Source organism: Gymnoscopelus braueri (assembly GCF_963280865.1).
Source record: "Gymnoscopelus braueri genome assembly, chromosome: 21".
In the NCBI taxonomy this organism is placed as follows: Eukaryota; Metazoa; Chordata; class Actinopteri; order Myctophiformes; family Myctophidae; genus Gymnoscopelus; species Gymnoscopelus braueri.
The window spans coordinates 48,786,769-48,806,903 of NC_137623.1; the positions used below are offsets into that span (position 1 = coordinate 48,786,769).

A 20,135-nucleotide genomic window follows, 5' to 3' on the forward strand; every position below is an offset into this window, starting at 1 on the left:
GAGAGCTGACAAGCCCACAGGCTCTGAACAATAATCAACAACAAATCTCGACAGAGTGAAATAAAAAAGAGAGTGACAAATGGTGTGTGTGTGTGTGTGTGTGTGTGTGTGTGTGTGTGTGTTCGTTCATACAGTAGGGGAGCTGAGTCAGACAGTGAAAGAGACGACAGCCGCATATATTCAGACATCCCGCAACAGTGGCAAAAACTGCATCTGTCGTTAAAGGTGATATTCTTTGACTAAAACAAAACGTTTGGTGTTAAAAAGTTACAACTCTACATCATAGTGTGATCCACGACGCATCACAATGTGTTGCAAACTCATAGATCAGCTACTTTTGCTATTTGTGTGTGACAAAGTAGGGAATTAATACAAATAAAAAGGTGAAATACAGAGGTTTATGGCCTCTGTTCTCAAAACACAGTTCAGACGGTGACTCAAAGTAAGAACGGGGGAAGAAAGGGAAATCTGAGCTGATCACTTTGGGGGGAATTTAAATCTATTTTACAGGATAGGAAAAATGGCTAGTGTGATTGATTTTAGATTTTTGTCAACTGCCGCGGCTGAAGTCGTTGTCGTGTTCTCGAACTTCTCTTGTGTGTATGTGGTATATATTGTTTTTGTATTGTAGTGAAAAGAGATTTAACCTGGTTCAATAAAATATATTATATGATGATATGCCCGACAGCAACGATACATAAAGTGCATCCAGTACAGCAGAGGTTGTCCAGTGCAGTGGAGTAAAGCTTCAGGTCAACACCGCAGACTCAGATTTAATCTTCCTCAATCTCTGCTGTTTTGCTGATCAATCAAGAGGAAAAAGGGTGAATTTAGTGGTGAGCTGCCCCGGGATGCGAGGTGAAAGGGCGGGCTGGCACACGCCAAAACACTGAGGTAGAACTCTCTCTATCTCTGTATCTGTCTCTCTTTCTATGTCGAGTGCCGCGCTATGAGCTTGTAGATCTGCTATTTTTGAAAAATCGTGAAAATGTGTGCAAATATTAAAAATATATTATTTTAAAGCCAACATTTTTAACTCAAATCTTTGCTTCTGGGGGTCCCTGGAACAAAATATTTTGAGATGGGGGTCTGCGGCCAAATACATTCATTTTGGGGTCCTTGACATGAAAAAGTTTGAGAATCACTGACATAGTAGCATACGTTTAAAAAAAAAAACTGTTAGGATTTAGAAGATATTTTGTAGAATTGGCCTCAGGTCTTAATGGGTTAATCCAGAGCGACTTACAGTAAGCAAGGACACAAGATAATACACACAATACATGAAATGCATAAAAATAGTAATCTAATAATAGAGTAATAAATAAGTAAACCAATAATCTAACTAGAAAATGTGCTCCTCGGAGCACAAGTCTCCGCCAGCAGACTATAGCAATTATATTATCATAGCAATAACTAATGAGATACAGTAGAGTAAAAGATATATACTGTAGTTAAATAAAAAGGTGTATGTTAAAGAAATATTTATTTAAAAAAAAATGATTTAAAAATCATATTCTGTCTTCTAATGTTTACAAATATGACAAAATTAAAAAAATGTTTAAAAAAACGGCGGTGGAGAATGCTTTCTTAGCTTTGGCCTTCTGCGCCTTTGCTTGACCAATGTCAGGTGTTCTCAAAGGGACACACACACGCACGGACGGGTGATCGAATACTTGTCTGTCTTCTTCATCTTCATTGTCTTGAACAGTTTCAGCAGTTGATTGGTGTGTTTGATCAGCTTTGGCCTTCTGCGCCTTTGTTTGACCAATGTTAGGTGTTCTCAGAGGGACACACACACGCACGGACGGGTGATTTGGACTAGAAGATACTGTTCCAATCAAGACTGATTGATCCTGTCTTACCTCGCTTCAAAAACGTAAACGTTTTTTTGAAGTGACACACCTATTTATAGAATTGTATTTCGTCATGCATTCCTCTAGCCCAGGGCTACTCAACTTAAGATGGCTCAGGGGCCACTCAGCAAAATACCAAAAGTCCAAGGGGCCGCCATAAAAATGACGGTCCTATTTTGGACCGTCATCTGCGCCTTTGCTTGACCAATGTCAGGTGTTCTCAAAGGGACACACACACGCACGGACGGGTGATTTGGACTAGAAGATACTGTTCCAATCAAGACTGATTGATCCTGTCTTACCTCGCTTCAAAAACGTAAACGGCTTTTTGAAGTGACACACCTTTTTGTTATAGGATTGTATTTCGTCATGCGTCCCTCTAGCCAATCAGAGACATTGATGTCAACATATTGACACGTATTAAGAGTTCGGCTTTGTTGTGGGATCATTTCAACTCTAGTCCTCTTCTACGTTACAATTGTAGATGAGTATGCTTTCTTAGCTTTGGCCTTCTGCGCCTTTGCTTGACCAATGTTAGGTGTTCTCAGAGGGAAACACACACGCACAGACGGATGACTTGGACTTACTGAAGGTACTGTTCCAATCAAGTCTGATTGATCCTGTTTTACCTCACTTCAAAAAGTAAGGGCTTTTTGAAGTGACACACCTATTTATAGAATTTTATTTCGTCACGCGTCCCTCTAGCCAATCAGAGGCATTGGTGTCAACAAATTGACACGTGTCACGTGGAGCTTGCCCAATGTTAGCTTGGCTAACAATGTTTGCTCACACAAAGCGAAAACATATTCTCCACCTTCGGCGGAGACAATAATAACGAATACATACGTAAACCAAGAACCTATCATCAGCCTACAATGAAACTATACACACTATAGGATGCCAGGCCAACAATGACATGACATCTGTCTACATAACATGCTATCTAAGTTACATTTTAGCCTTTGCATAATCCTGCAAGGTCGTCAAGGCTATAGAGCAAAGTGATACATTAGGTTAGCCTCGTTCCCAGCCTTACTCATCTGCGAAGAGGAAAGCCTCGTCACGACCTAATGCAGAGAGTGTCTATAGGGGCGGGACTTCTGTCCTATGTATTGAGAAACAATCTTTTTCGACCAATCACAACACTCGTCTTATTCACGGATAATGTAAAGCAGATTTGTAAAGCGACCGGCAACCGGCTAGGCCTTTCCCAGCGTGATATAAGGTGCATAAAGTAGCAAGTGTGTGTGTGTGTGTGTGTGTGTGTGTGTGTGTGTGTGTGTGTGTGTGTGTGTGTGTGTGTGTGTGTGTGTGTGTGTTAGGGCTGGTAAATTAATATTCGAATTTCGAGTATTCCTCGAATATGGGGAAAATATGTATATTTGAATATGAAAATGTATATTCGAATTAAAACAATAAAAATAAAAATAATGATATATCATTATTATTATTATTTTTTATGTTTATTTGACACGAACAATACAAAAAACAATGTATTATTGGATCCGAGCACTTGATACATTGTTTTTTGTATTGTCCCTTTCAAATAAACATAACAAATTATAATAATAAAAAACGTTTTTTATATATTTTTTTAAATAATAATAATAATAATAATAGTATTCGAATATATTCGAATATCTGCCAATTTTTAACACATTCCATGCCAGAGTTTAATATCATAATGTACTCACCCACTGCCAGCAATTTATTGTTTTTTTTTGTTTTTTTCACCTCGCCACATACCTCGCTAAATACCTTATGATTGCGTGTTCAACTGTTTGTAGACACACAGGGTAGTTGTGTGAGTGGCCCAGAGAAGAAATTTTCAATCTGCGACATTCCATTTTGCAGTAGTAGCAGTTTCTAAAACCCGTTTCAAACAGCGTTCAGCGCGGAGAAAAACAACACTGAGATAATGGCGATTTAGCGGAAGCGGCAGATGGGAACGAAAATCTTCGATTGACGTCATTTCCGTATCCGGGTGTGCTACAATGAAATGTGTCACTGCGAGAGAGTGCTACAATGAAATGTGTCACTGCGGGAAAAAATAAATAAAGGCCATTTCGCGTAGGCTACGCGATTGGCACGCTGCGGCTTTATTTAGGTTCGCGTACAGTAGATCTACGCGATTGGCATGCAATGTGTTAAGACCAATATTCGAATATCATTTCTGAGGAAAGTTACCAGCCCTAGTGTGTGTGTGTGTGTCCTGACCTGAGTTGACCACCTCCTGCTCCATCACGCCGCATCCCAACACCTCCAACCAGTCACCTTGGAAACGCACCTCCATCTCAAAGGAGGGATGAGTGAAAGGAAAGTAGCACTCCACCCATCTGACCTCCAACTCTAATGGAGGAGAGGAGAGAGATTTAGTCAATTAAACAATCTATAAATCACAAAATAAAAATACAGGAGACCAACAGACAGACAGACAGTACCTGCTCCAAACAGGTGTGTGACTAGGTGTGTGAGAGTTTTCTTCAGGTCGTACTCCACCAGTTTGACAGCCTCCAGTGTGTGAGCTTCCTGTTTGTGAGGGGTCCTGCGTCCCCCGGACTCAAACAACGAGAGGTCCTCTCCATTCTCCACCTTAGAGAACAACTGCAACGCAGAGGATATTATGTCACTTTAACGTCAGTGGTTCTCAAACATTTTCATGTCACATTCCAAGTTATATATTAGATTTAGTTTTCTGCCTCTAAGCCAAAGAGGAAGTGTAGTAGCGTAGTATACCTGTGAGGTGTGAGTGGGACTGAAATGTCGTGTATCCTAAGCAAAGACTTTATGCCGTCACACAAGTGTTAATCTGCAATGTCAGGTTAAAGCTGGTGAATTACAGCAGTTGCATTCAGTACCATGGCCGGAGTCACAGCTAGTCTCAGAGCCACAACATGAATTCAGCACCATGGCCAGAGGCACAGCTAGTCTCAATGTAATCTCTCAAGAACAGATTCTGCTCTGCGTTTGAATCTGTGGGTATGTTGACAACCCGTGCGCATTGGTTACAAGTGGGCGTGCTATCAGATCAGGAAGCAGGCCGCGCTTTACCCAATCAAATGTAGTGGCCGGGATTTACGTGTGTGCCGTTCCTTCCCCACTAGAAACAAACCGAAACTCATTTAACAATAGCGTCCTCGAAGCCGACAAGACCACGGAAAGTTAGTTGCTCTTTCATCAAAGAAACAAGTGGGCTTATTAACCAAAATGATCCATGTTCTTTGGGAGAATTGGTGTTAGTGTTCCGTGGAGAAATATTGTTAGTGGGAAAGAAAACATAGTCGCACCACCGGAAGTGAAAGGCTGAAGGCAGACCAAAAACCCCGGTTTCCTTGCGCACGGGTGCTTCGTTGAGCTCCTCCCAGAGCCAAGTGAATAAGTAAAAAACAGCAGAGGGCGCTGTTTTTCATTTTCATTTGGTGATGGGTTCCCAGATTGGTCTCAATGCAACATGAAGTCACCACCATGGCCAGATTCACAGCTAGTCTCAATGCTACATAAAGTCAGCACCATGGCCAGAGTCACAGCTAGTCTCAATGCTACATGAAGTCAGCACCATGGCCAGAGTCAAAGCTAGTCTCAATGCTACATGAAGTCAGCACCATGGCCAGAGTCACAGCTAGTCTCAATGCTACATGAAGTCAGCACCATGGCCAGAGTCACAGCTAGTCACAATGCCAGTTTGACAGATGAACTGTATATTTGGTTAAAGTTGATTTTGATACTATATTAACAGCTTTACCCAACAGGGTAAATCAACATGGATATACAACATATTTATAAAGTAAAACAGCATATTTCTGAAGTTGATGTGATTCCTGGATTATGGCTAAATCTACATAAACAGCTCTAGAATAGTGGTCTTTTTATGTGGGATATTAAGACCCCCAGCACTGATAGAAATGAAGCTGGTATTGTCACGGTGCGAGGCAGGGAGGTGTAGGACCCAAGAGCAAGATGAGAGGCAGAGGCAGCGTAGCTCAAATTAAAGTGTTTATTAAACACAAACCAAGAGGAGTAGGCAGTAATCAAAGTCCAGGTACAAGCAAGGTCAATACACAGGTAGGCAGTCAGAATAAGGAGGGAGTAGGGCGAGGACTAAACTGGGAAAGCTAAGTGAACTAAATACAAGGCAACAATGAGGCATGAACTAACAAGAACTCACACGACCATATACAACGAACCAACAGGAAACTGAAGCAAACACAGGACTTAAATAGACAGGGGATTAACAGGACGCAGGTGAACACAACAGACAATCAACATAGGATAGGCTAACAGGCAACGAGCACAGGTGACTAGGTTTACAATAATCACAGGGAGGTGAGACAAGACAGGAAACAGTAAACAAGGCAGACAGGAAACACTACTACAAAACAAGAGTATGGAAAACCAAGGCAAAGGCAACAGTTACAATGCAAGACTGCCGAACATAATGAACGGCCTAAACAGGCTAAAGAACAGCCCTTAGGAGTCCAACACCATATAAGGGCATACAAGGTCCAAATAATAAAGTCACTGTCCACGGCCCGAGGAGCGGACCGTGACAGGTATGGCTCATGTGTTGAATAATGGAGATGTATGGAGCTTATCAACTACACAGGGAGGATACTGCAGCCTTGACCCCTAAAATAACACTCCCCAAAACAAAACAAAAACCCTAAACACAGGTAGACACAGATAGATAAAGGAACACAGACAGATGGGTACAACGGGTACTCTGATGAAGCCCGACACTATGACTCAGACATATTGGTCGGCTCGGTGGTGCGACGTAAGAGTAGCGGCCCGAGCCTCTAGTAATAAAATATATCACCAATATCCATAAAAGCAACCAATAAAACCATTAGCTAAGGCAGGTGCACTGCCCGATGGAGTCTGCCATCAAATCAGTCAGTAAAGTTTTAAAAATACCTAAGCAGATCAGTTACTTAAAGGTGCACTCCACCAAAAGAAATCCTGTTTTTGTGTGGTTGATGTGTTTTTGAAGCTTAACCATGAAAATCAAGGTGGCTTTCAGATTTTCAATTCCTGATCTAATACAGTGACGGACGTTGGAAGTGACTTGTTTTGTTGGTGGTATATTTGGAGTGCATTCTCTTGCATTACCCTATGACATGAAATACTAAACGAGGACAAAGATAGATCAACGAAAAAAGGTAATGAAAAGGTACTTTAGGTGCGTTTGCGAGAGGGAGACAAATTCTTGACATGAACATTTATTATCAGAGATTGATTAGATTACTGAGGATTTAAACCACTCATTGGATGCGTGAACCTCCGTCTTTAAGCTTCATATCTGTCTGCTTAGTTATTCCAAGCGTCATAATAAATGTAGAAGTCCCCCACCCCAACCCCCATCAACACAAAGAAAAAACAAGGTCCGATAGACTGTGAAACTAACAGAGTTGCAGCGGTAGGTAATACATCTTGTAAATGAATCAAACCGCTGCTTAAATTGTCTTCCGCGTGTAACTCAGTATCCACCAGGGACGGGGATGAAACAAGCTCTCCAACCATGCAAAGCAGTCCACTATCCAGGCCAATCTTTCAAAGTTTTTTTTCCTTGCACCGCAAGGCCTTCTCCGGGTCATCGAAACCAGTGTTCGAAAGTACATTTACTCAAGTACTGTACCTAAGTAAATTGTTGCTGTACTTTTACTTTACTTCAGTATTTAATTGATTAATTGTTTTATAATTTTTCTCCACTACAATGATTTGACATATTTAGTTACTAGTTACTTTGCAGATATAGATTAGTATTAGAAAACCTATATTAACCTAGTAAGCCATATTTTATACTTTGGCTATTCGAAAATAGCATCTCTCCACAGTACCTGCTCCGATCACAATGTGACACGATGTGAGCTTGTAGATTTATTTTTGAAAAAAGTTTGACAAATGTATAAAGAAAGCAAGAATATAGTACTTTTAGTTTGGTACTGTCAGTATATTCTAATGCCCAAACATTTGAACACAGGCCTTTTAATTGTAACTTTTTTTTTACTAGTACTAGATTTTCAGTCCTATATTTTTAATGATCTGTCTCATAGAGTTGTATCTTACATCGTACACGATCATTTGTCTCACTTTCAGAGTGATTTTATGGGCGATAGAAACATTGACAGCCAATAAAAATCCATCAGAAGGACATCTGGAACGCAATCGTTCACTCACCCTAGGAAAGTTGTATCAAAAGCTATATAATATAGGAGACGATTAGGAATGGCTAATGCTAGCTGCTGTCGTTACATCAGGCAGCCTACTACAACCATCTCACCTCCTTAAAACCTCTAGAACCCTAAAAACTGGACCTGAGTTTGCTCTGTACTTTGACAGCTTTTTTTTTGTCTACACCAAATCTCTTCCAAATCCAGTTCACAATGTGTCGCCTTCCGACACGTTGTGAGTTTGTAGATTTGTAGAATGTTTGGCTAATGTTCTCCCTAGAATATGGAAGCTGGGGTTCAAGTGCTTTATAATCACTCATATTATCCATATATCTCATGCATGGGCAACTGGTGGCCCGGGAGCCACATGCGGCCCCCACCTTCACTTAATGCGGCCCCCAATTAATATCGGAATACTGATATATTATTGATGTTACAATTTTAAACATGATCCGCTTTAATTACTTCAGTCTATATTAGTAGCTTAATGACTAGTATTACAATTCTATTGTCTTTTGTATGTTTGTATGCCTATTTGTATTTAAGTTCATAAAGTTAACATAAGTATAACTAAATGCATTTGAAATTAAATAAAAATGTTACTTTTCAGGATTCCAATTTATAGATAGCAAAAATAGCAGATCTACAAGCTCAAAACGCGTCGCACTGTGACGCGCTTTGAGCTTGTAGATCGGCTATTTTTGCTGCTTTTGTGTGACATACTGTAGAATGGCCCGACTGTATATGCAATGTGGCCCTCTGGAGTGAGTGTGGAAACCAAGGGCGCCGATACTGTGGGTGCCTCGGGGCTAAAGCACCCAGGGGAAATGAAGAGCACCCATCACAAACTCATCACAAAAAAAGAAAAAGAAAAAAACTCCGATATCTTCACTTCTTGGAGTACATTTTCTGTACCAAATTAACCGCATTAAAGTAACAAAAAAAAAGAAAAAAGGTAAGAAACCCGGAAAATAACCGCAAATTCTGGTGGAAACATAGTGGCCCTCTCCATCATCAAAGTTGCCCACCCCATTATATCTTATTGCATGCATCAAGTTTCAGCACAAACACCACTCTGAGATCGGAGGTCTGTCTCCCTCTCTCCGTCTCCCTCTCTCCATCTCCCTCCCTGTTAACACTTGCATGACTAAGCTATCAATATGACCGATTTTGAGAATTTAAAGTGGATTATCTTCTCTCATGAAGCTCTGAGAAAGTTCCCCTTTCATGACTTTTCCTAAATATTTGTTTCAAATCATCTCCGTTTTTTTTTTCTTCTGAAACGTATTATAAATATGAAATATATACCATATATACCATCCCAACCGTTATATTTCGGCTAAATTGACCGCTCTCCCTCTCTCTCCCCCAGGCAAGAGCAGTTCACACCTCTAGACCCCCCGCAGAGTGGCCCGTAGACGAGCTGCAGCAGCGAGTCTATGCGAGTCGATGTTGCCATGTCTGCTTATTATAAGCGACGTTGGGCTTGTTTTTCGCGTCTTTCTATTATTATTAATATTATAATTATATATATAATTACATTATAATGGTAATACTTTTCTACTCCACTACAGCTCAGAGGCAAATCTTGTACTTTTACTTCACTACAATGATTTGAAAACTTTAGTTACTAGTTACTTTGCAGATATAAATATATTTTCATACTTGTTTAGATTAGAGCTTCATGCATTTTTATTAGGTATATATTTATATAGAAAGGTCTAACCAGGGACTGGTGTTGCAAATTAGCCTCGGCTATTACCCCATTCATGCCTGTTTTCTCAGGGCACAACGACGCATGCAGTAACATTTTCATAGACCTGACTTATTTCTCTCGCAAAATTTGGCGACCCATTTTCCACTTTCCCTTTCACTGCAAAGCGGTGGAAAAAGATAGGATCTACAAGCATACAGCTTGTCACGCAGCAACTGTTTTATGCTTGAAGATCAGATATTTTGCGCAGGATTGAGCACATTTGTGGAACATAGCATTGTGTTCACTTGTTGCACTGAGGGAGGAGGAGAGGAGACGCGTTTGTCAGCGACGTGGACAGCTGATAGAATGAGAGCTTTACGCTCAGACAATAATGTGAATATTATTATTATGAATAATAATAATATAGGTTTGTCACTGGGTTGTTTACAAGTTACTATAGTTCGCTTGCTGCTACTAAATCGAAAGCAGCATTACATCACGGTCATATTATGACAGTCATGACGAAACTTCAACCTGTTTTTTGCACTTTCTCCATTTACAGCCCGTACATCTACATAAACGTTCGGATTTCAAATGTAAAGTTTTTATTCCGTGGCCACGGATGTTACAATTTACTTCGGGTGGGTATAAGTACCCGTAACTTCTGTATTGTTCAATGAAAAGCATTTTAATCCGATTGGCGGTCATTTTCTCATAGAGTTATAGTGTATCAGAGTGCAATTACACCTCCCAACCGATAGGGTCACGTAGTTGAAAGCATGGAGAAAATACGGAGAAAATGGCCACCGATCGGATTTAAATGTTTTTTATTGGACAATACGGAGAATATGGGTACTTATGGGTTACCCGAATAGAATTGTAACATCCCTGGCCATGAGGTAAGCACTTTATATTTGAAATTTGAACGTTTGTGTAGATGTACGGGCTGTAAATGGAGAAAGTGCAAACACCAGGTGTAAGTTTATCGCTACTCCTCCCTAACGTAAGTTCGTCAGCATTAGTTTGGGCACTTTGGGGTCGGATTAGTGTTTTTGTTGGAACATTAAGCCGACACGCAACACCACGTTTAATGTTACGTTGTAAACAACCACCACCAAACGTTTTTCCCACATTGCTTGCCTTCGGATAAAATCAAGCATTGTGTTTTGTTCTCCACATCGATGTAGCGAAAATGTGTCCATATCACCTCTTCTCTTTCTCCCGAGCCCCGTGCAAACTTAAAGCATTTTACCGTTTTATTTTGTAAAGTTTCGCTCTGAAATCTGAATCCTCCTGCCATTCTGCCACTCTGTGTGTGTGTGTGTGTGTGTGTGCGTGCGCGGCTGCAACTTTAAAAGGGGGTGTGTGTGTGTCAGTGAGGAACAGCATGCCCTGCGCTGTGAGGAGACAGGGAGTGACAAAATCATATAATAAATATATGATATAATATTTCGTCTCGTCTTTGTTCGTGAACTAAAATGACCATGAGTTTAGTCCAGTCTTTATTTAGTGAATTACATTTTCGTCTCGTCTTTATTAGTCAACGAAATTGCATAATGATTTAGTCCCAGTTATTGTTTATTCATGGGTGGTGGTCTCGTCTCGTCTTCGTCCTTTGAAAAATGTGCGTTGACGAACATATTTCGTTTCGTTTTCGTTAACGAAATCAACACTGCATGGAAGTAAAAATGAGATCCCCACATAGACAAATCACAAATCATGATGACATATAGGAGACAGATAGAAATACACACTAGCCTACTGCCTACTAGTCCTGTAGCAAGCCCTCAAAAAAGGCCTTCGTTTTTGAGATACCCCCACCCGAGTTAGAACAAAACACAACCATGTTTTTTCTTATCTTTAGGGTCTCCCATTAATGAAATGGATTGTTGTGAAATTTTATTTTGGGGCAAAATTAGTTTTTTTGGCTATTCTTTAGAACTACCTCAATCTCTGAAAAACGCAAATCCGAATAGGGCAAAGGTGACCAAAAATGCTATAACTTGAGAATGCTCACTCTTATCTTCATCCAATTTGCTGAGGTATGAACCAAGTGTCTACCCTACATCACCAAAGAGTCAGAATGTAATTTACCTGAAGAAATACTGAAATATAGTCCTTTAAACATACTTTTAGTTTAGGCGGAAATGGTACTTTTGTAGTGTAGACTCCTCTACTTTCCCTCATTTAGAAAAAAAACATATATTTATGTCAAATAAGCTGTTACTGCATAGCCTAAGATGCTATTAAACAATTACCAGTGGTTGTGTGGAGAGATCTAGTACAGTGTTATTGCAAATGAGACTTTAGACATACCCCTAATCACAGTATTCCATTTGTGTAATGCTTCTCTGTATTGAGGCCTGCAATTCTCAACAAAATGAATTAATCTATGTACCTTTGGTTTGGATGTGTATATACAAAAGTTCTTACTACTGAAATCATAAAATCATATTTCCATTGATTAATGACATGGCTTCATGTTGCCCCTGCCACAATCATGTGTGAGTGTGATTGAATATGGTGATGCACTTTGCTCACATACATATTTGCCTCAACATTGCCCCAAAATCACAACAATAGATATTCAGGGAGGGTTAAACAATGCCGACTGAGAAGGAATTTGACTTTATTTGGTATGTATAAAGTACAAAAAGTAAAGTGTTATTCCAACATAAAAATAATAGGCAGGTGCATATATGAAAAAAAGCACCGTACCCTAAAACATTGGAACAAAAGGTTTCTCAACTGTTTTTTTGTAGTATTACAGTAGGTGTCCTGAATAACACACTAAAAGTTTTCCAAAGTTTGACCACTTTTAAGGTGTTATTTTCAAGATGGCGTCCAAGATGGCCAAAAAAACATTAAAATAGCTACACAAGTACGTTTTGTGTCTAATCCCATGTTTTGGGGGCCTGGGAATCCATTGGATACAATTAGATAATTGTGAAATCCAATATTTTGTTTGTGACTCTATTAAAACACTCTGAAATGGTCACCCGTTTAACTAATTATATAATAAATGTCCAACTACTTATATTTCTTTTTTACTGGAACAAGGCTTCAAGATATCCTCAAAACACAACAAAACTAATAGTCACAATTTGCAGTAATTCAGAAGGTGGTGGCAGAGAATATTGTCAGTTGATAGATAGTATTTGTTTTCAATATTGAAAGGTTTTGGATAGCTCTGTGGATCAAATTTAGCCCAAACTAAATTCATCTTACACTACTATACACCCCACCCCCAAAAAATGTCTTGCATTATGAACCAATCCCTCTGCACCCCTCCCCTTACCCACCAAACTTCATAACTCCTCCCCTACATACACAAGAATATTTATTTTTCTCGTGGACAAGCGCAGTGTCATCTTGTAGACACAAGATTTTGAAAAACATTAAATAGATGTTTTAACACATTAGGAAGGCAATCAGTGAGTGTGCAAAGAGGGGTGGGGTGGTTATGGAGGTTAGTGTAGAGCTGTCAGAACCGTGTATCTACTGAGTGCCTACAGGGGAGTATGGGGGGTGGGTCTGGTCTAGAGTTTAGTGGGCCTAGGGTTCCCCTCAGGTGGGTAGAGGGGAGTATGGAGGTCACTGGATTGCTCCCTGGGCACTTGGAGCGCAGAAGAGCAAAGTTAGGAGCCAAGGAGACCCTGAGCTTCTCCTCTCCCTCACGTCCGACGTGCAAAACCTCCAACAGAAATTATACGCCATTTCAACGAAGACAGTTTTGCAAACAATACATGAAAGATAAACTTGTATCTTTGCCAGATCTCACTCCAAGTGGCTTAGGGAGCCTGCGCTCTCCTTGTTCTCAGCTCCTCCAAAAGCAAATTAGCATTTGGGATGCAAACAATTTCTAAGTCACGGCACGAAATTAAGGTATTGGAATTTAGCTAATGCGTGAGGCTGAGAGGAGTGTCCCTATGTCGCCTGGCTCACTGGATAGTCCCACTGGTACCAAGTGGACCTCCACGCTGGCTCCAGAGATAGGCACTACCGAGATAGGCTCTCTTGAGTTAGCATAGGTAGTGAGGACAGTCCCCAGTGGTTGTGGTTGTAAGACCTCCACATGTTGCAAGATTGTGTCATATACAAATGTATGTATGCTGGCCCCAAATGGACATCCTGGCGGGACCTCCTGGCGGGTCCGGCTGGCTCCTATGCCCGAGATAGGCGCTCATGAGTGGGCATAGGCGTTCGTGAGGAGGGTCGGCCCCCCTCCATAGTGGTGGTTGTAAGACCTCCACGTGGTGGTGCATGACTGTGTGTCAGGCAGACAAGGGTGTATGTCGGACTGGCTCACAGGAGAGTCGGTGGTAGCTGACCATTAATATTCCCAGGGGCCCCCAGTGACTTATCATTATGGCTCAGAGCGTCCTCTCCCCTCTCCAGAACAGCTCCAGAACAAAAACTTGGTGTTTGCCGAAAGCAATGCTTGTTTGTTGGATAGCAGCAGAGACACAGCCCCTTATGGGCATGGAGGTCGGTTAGATTGGGATTCTATGGGGAGACTGGAGCCCAGGGCGTCATGGGCTGTTCCCTATACGTACCTTCTTGCTGTTAAAATTATCCAGAAAAAAAGATCAAGGTTCAAGCTTATTGCCAGCAGAACCAATCTCAAAATAAAGACTAATGTTGCACTAAAACCTCACACAACTACTAGTCTCAGGAATAAGGCGATGTTTGTGACAAGCACATCTGCACCTTATCCACGCCACACTCCTCCACCACCCCTGCCTAGACATTCAGACACTAGATACATGTTGTGATAGCTCTGTACTGACTTGCACACCCTCTCTAGGCCCATAAGGGGCCATTTCTCTCCACTGTATCCCCACTGAGGAGTCCATCTTCCCCATAGACCAGACAAGTGGCCATTTTGTTTTCTGTAGCGTTGTGAGCTTGTACATCGGCTATTTTCACAATGTTTGCCTCTTTCTTAATATTTGAGATACAGTAATATTGAGTCTTAAGAGTAATTAAATTGTAACTTTAGAAATGTGCAGATACCCTGTATACACTTATACTGTATGTTGGTTTGTTTACTGTTGAGTGAGAAAACAATGTTGCACATCAAGCTAACCATCTGGGGACCCCCCAAAATCATTTGGGGGACCCCCAGTTTGGGAACCAGACACCTTACAAACAAATTGGTGAAGAAATTTCTCGGTAAGGAATTTCTTCCAAGATTTGTGTAATATTCCCAGTCTATCACATTGGCAGCCATGTTTTTACAAATGTCACAGTACACCCAGTAATAATTAATTTATCCCTTATTGGTATCAAAAGAAATCTTGAAAGCTTCAACAGAATGTGAATTACATGAGATGAATTCACCAAGCCTGGGCATTATGGCATGTAGAAAAGGGAGAAATGTCAAATTACATTGTTAAATATGCTTATAACCAATTGCTTTAATATATAATTGTACTTATAATCACTTGACTATAATTTATATATGCTAATTGGATTCCTAGATCACCAAAACATGGGGTTAGGCACCAAAATTACTTGTGTAGGGCAAATAATGAAGGAGTAATGGTCTTTTAAGGAACTGGTGGCGGCCATCTTGGAAATTTGACATTTCTAATGATCAGATTTTGGTAAACTTTTGATATGTTATTAAGTACACCTAATACATTTTGCATTAGGTGAGAAACCTTTTGTTCTACTTATTTTTTGGTCAAACCATATTTGCACCCGCCTATAATGTTTTATTTCCAGAGAAGGGGTATGTCTAAAGAAGTCTCATTTGCAATAAAACTGTACTAGATCTCGCCACACAACCACTGGTTATTGTTTAATAGCATCTTAGGCTATGCAGTAACAGCTTATTTGACATAAATGTACGTTGTTTTTCTAAATAAGGGAAAATAGAGGAGTCCTCACTACAAAAGTACAATTTCTGCCTAAACTAAAGGTATGTTTACAGGACTATATTTCAGTATTTCTTTAGGTAAATTACATTCTGACTCTTTGGTGATGTAGGGTAGACACCTGGTTCACACCTCAGCAAATTTGATGAAGATAAGAGTGAGCATTCTCAAGTTATAGCATTTTTGGTCACCTTTGCCCTATTCGGATTTGCCTTTTTCAGAGATTGGAGTAGTTCTAAAGAATAGCCAAAAAAACTAATTTTGCCCCAAAATAAAATTTCACAACAATCCATTTCATTAATGGGAGACCCTAAAGATAAGAAAAAACATGGTTGTGTTTTGTTCTAACTCGGGTGGGGGTATCTCAAAATCTGAGGGCCTCTGCTACAGGACTATACACTTTCATAGACCTGCCTGCTTATTTCTCTCTCAAAATTTGGCAACCCATTTTCAACTCTGAGCTTTTTAGAAGACAATGGAACCCCCCACTGTTTGGGGGAGAAAGTGTGAACTAGTCTGGAGAACAGAGGGAGACAGTGGCCAATAGGATAGCCTGATTTGGGGATCAAAATGACCATTTTTCAGGCTTGGTGGAGGAGTATGAAACCTCAGTCATGCGAGTGTTAAACAACATGTTTACATCTGCACACAATGTTTAATCGCCTGGAAGCAGCACTATTACAAGATATGATCAAGTCTCACCAGGGACCACACATGGCCCCTGGTGTGACTATTCTCATGCCAGGCTGTGTTTGCGCCTCGCGGGTCCGGATGTTATGTTTGTGACGTCCACTGTTCTCCGTCCACCATCCACCCATTAATATAGGATGGTATTACTTTACGTAAGTAAAATAAATCTGAGTACTTCTTCCACCACTGATGGAAACAGTGTTTTAAAAATAAATTAAAGTAAAGCAGGGCACAGCAGGGTATCCGATACCTTATGGGATCTTAGTGGACAGAAAGTACACAACAGAAAGGAGACTTTGAAAACATCCTGGACGGAAGTTTCTTTCATGTCCCTTCCAGGGTACACACCTCTGATTTCTCTGGCCAGCTTTCTGAGAGTATCTTTTTAGCAGAAAATATATTTTGTGCGAGCTTGTAGCTCTGCTATTTTTGCAAAAATGTTCCCCCCAGAATAAAGGCACTAGGGTTCATTGAGGGTTGTTTAAACCTTGTTCAAAGGGAGCCATAACAGAATATAATAACAATATTTTCATTCATATTATGAAAGTAGCTCAGAGCCGACTGCATCTCCTCTCATACTGTACCTTTGGACTATATAACACAGTTGCATACAAATGCATCACTGTGCAACTATTCTATCTAACTACAGGGCAATATCAATAGCCTTTTGTTGGCAGTGTAGCTAAGTGTAAGTCCCTCGTCTATACATATACAAACAATTGCCTTTTTTTCACATTCATGCTCTGCTCTGCATTGCTATTATATTTACACTCCAATAAATTGTCTTTTGTTCAAATGGCAGTGAAGCCAAATGTAACCAGGTGTGAAAAGGTCTCTACAAAGACTTTAATATATTATAATAAAAATGTCCTTTCTTTCACAACAACACAAGGAACAAGCAGTTAGGAATGCTTACAAATTCTACTGAGAAATAAACAGCCCATCTGTCCAGGTTCATTTCAAAACGCACGCACGCACGCACGCACACACACACACACACACACACACACACACACACACACACACACACACACACACACACACACACACACACACACACACACACACACACACACACACACACACACACACACACACACACACACACACACACACACACACACACACACACACACACACAGAGTGGTGGAAAAAGTACTCAAATGTTTTACTTAAGTAAAAGTATCAATACTGCAATGTAGAAGTACTCCGTTACAAGTAATTGTCCAGAATTAAAAGTTTACTTGAGTAAAAGTACAAACATATTGGTATCAAAATGTACTCAAAGTACCAAAAGTAAAAGTACTAAAATATTTGTAAATAGCAGATCTACAAGCTTACAAAGTGTCGCGATGCGACGCGTTGTGAGCTTGTAGATCTGCTATTTTCAAATAGCCTAGGTCTAAAATAGGGCTAAAGTGGTTAATGTATGTTTTATAATGTAATAATGTATATTTGTAAAGTAACTAGTAACTAAAGTTTTCAAATAATTGTAGTGGAGTAAAAGTATAATATTTGCCTCTGAGATGTAGTGGAGTAGAAGTAAAAGTATAGGCAATTGGAAATATTCCAGTAAAGCAAAAGTGCCTCAAAATTGTACTTAAGTACAGTAATTGAGTAAAGGTACTTAGTTACTTTACACCACTGCACACACACGCAAACACGCACCTCGTGGTTGGAGAACAGTCGGACTCCTTCCATCTGGTGGAACACGGGGTAGTGACTGCCATCGATCTCGTCCCGCCTGTAAACGTCACCAGCCATTAGGAAAGCATCCAGCCCCGACCTCACCAGCTCCCTCTGGTGGGCCGACGTGTGAGCGCGCAGCATCGTGGATCTGGAGCAAGAAGAACAACGGACAGGAAAAAAACAAAACGACAACAACAACAACACAGGAGTATTAGGAGTAGAAGAAGAAGGGCAGAAAGATATATTATATTATCGTTGCTGTCAGACAGAAACCTTGTATGTCCATATTTAATATGTGTTTGTATAATAACAATAATAATATTAATAAATGTACCTGTTGATATAATAATTGTCTCCTCGGTTCCGACTGGGGTGATCGGGCGGGATCAGCAAACTGTCAATCAAATTAGACCATAGAATTAAAGTGTCAGAAGGAACACAATAAAACTGCACGATCTGACTTTTACTCCACTGCATTAACACTGGACACCTCCTTACTCAAATGTATATATATGAATACAATCTTAAGTCTCATCATCATAATATTGGATTATCCGGATGGTGACATCTTTATTGGTAACAAAACATTATGTAAAATGACATACATTGTCATACCATTATCAAAAGGATAAGCGCAAAAAAAGCCAGCGGCTTATTTCCATTGTGGTCCATATGTACAGTATGTGCAAATTATGTTGTGTTGTGTGATATGATGTGCATGAAGTCCACTCACCCAAAGGTGTCTAAAGTGTCCTATAGTGCATGTGCATGTCAGTCCAAGCACCCATAGGTAAAGGAAAATGTCCTTGTGGGAAAAGTGTGTGTGTGTGCCTTCCACACTGGGGGGTATTTCATATCCACTCAACAACAGTTGGCACTCTCATGACAAGTTGTTGCTGTCCATTGCTGTATACTAATAGCTTTCTTTAGAAGTAAAAAAGCTACCTATCCTTGGAAAAAATATATATACTGTTGTGAGCATTGGGTCCCTGGCTGAAGTGTCTTTGTCAGAGGAGTAGTGGAGGCAGGCTGGCATGGTGAAACTGTTTTTCGGTTTGTATGAATGAGTTCTGTTTTTTTAGTTTTTTTTTTAGCACTTGCCTCATAATGGCACACAGCCTTATCTTGTGTATAGCAAGATGCAATAATAGAAAATAAATCTTTCTTTCATCAGCCTTCGGTTGAGAGTCAGAATGGGACCAGGCATTGAGTGATTGAATTAACCCATTAAGACCGGGAACGCATCTGTGTCATTTTAAGATTCATTTGGCTTTTTTAATTATCGTGGAAAATGTGTGCAAATCTTTGAATAAATATATTGTTACCTACATATCTAAAAATATCAAAAAATATTCTAAATTCTAACAGTATTGTGCTATATCAGTGGTGCTCCAACTTTTCCATGTCAAGGACCACCCAAAATGGACCCCGATCTCAAAATATGTTGTTCCAGGGACCCTCAGAAGCACAGATCGGAGTTAAAAATGTTCGCGTCAAAACATATATATATTCAAAGATTTGCACAAATTTTCCACGATTTTTCCAAAAATAGCAGATCTACAAGCTCATGAGCTTGTATATCTGCTATTTTTGAATAGCCAAATACATCTTAAAATGACACAGATGCGTTCCCGGTCTTAATGGATTAAACACATGACAGTGTAAAAGGTACAAGTGGATGGAGAGAGGGAACATTCTCTCGTTCATATGAAGGACGAAGGACAAACATGGAGAGACAAGTGGAGTCTCTTCATGGAGAATGTTCTCTTTGAATGTGTGAGCTCCACTCAAAACTCTAACATGCTGTGGCAACAAAGGGATGTGAAGGACAGTCTGCACTAAAAACTCATCTGTTGTGTTATTTTATGTTGATAAATAGATTGCGTGTGTGTGTGTGTGTGTGTGTGTGTGTGTGTGTGTGTGTGTGTGTGTGTGTGTGTGTGTGTGTGTGTGTGTGTACAAAAGTTAATAAAGCATGGGGGTGAGGGTGTAATCTTCAGGATGTTTTAAGACAATATTAGGCATTAGTTTTAGTTAGTTTTGTAAACACAATACAGTTTCAGTTAGTTATACCGATCAGTGTTAATTGTGTCGACTAAAACTATGACAAAGAATGTTCGTCGACTACCTTTTTTCACTGACGGAAACTAAATAA

The 20,135-nt window shown here is 40.2% G+C and overlaps 1 protein-coding gene across 1 annotated transcript in view; it reads right to left on the reverse strand.

Annotated features, from left to right (window-relative positions):
• Positions 1–20,135, reverse strand: part of fars2 (phenylalanyl-tRNA synthetase 2, mitochondrial) — a 130,805-nt gene that overhangs the window by 67,544 nt on the left and 43,126 nt on the right. The window contains exons 6-9 of the mRNA XM_080418527.1: positions 18,315–18,374; positions 17,960–18,128; positions 4,295–4,457; positions 4,071–4,202 (exon numbers count right to left, since the gene is read on the reverse strand). Coding sequence (XP_080274653.1) covers positions 4,071–4,202; positions 4,295–4,457; positions 17,960–18,128; positions 18,315–18,374 — 524 coding nt within the window. The remainder of the gene's footprint in view (positions 1–4,070; positions 4,203–4,294; positions 4,458–17,959; positions 18,129–18,314; positions 18,375–20,135) is intronic.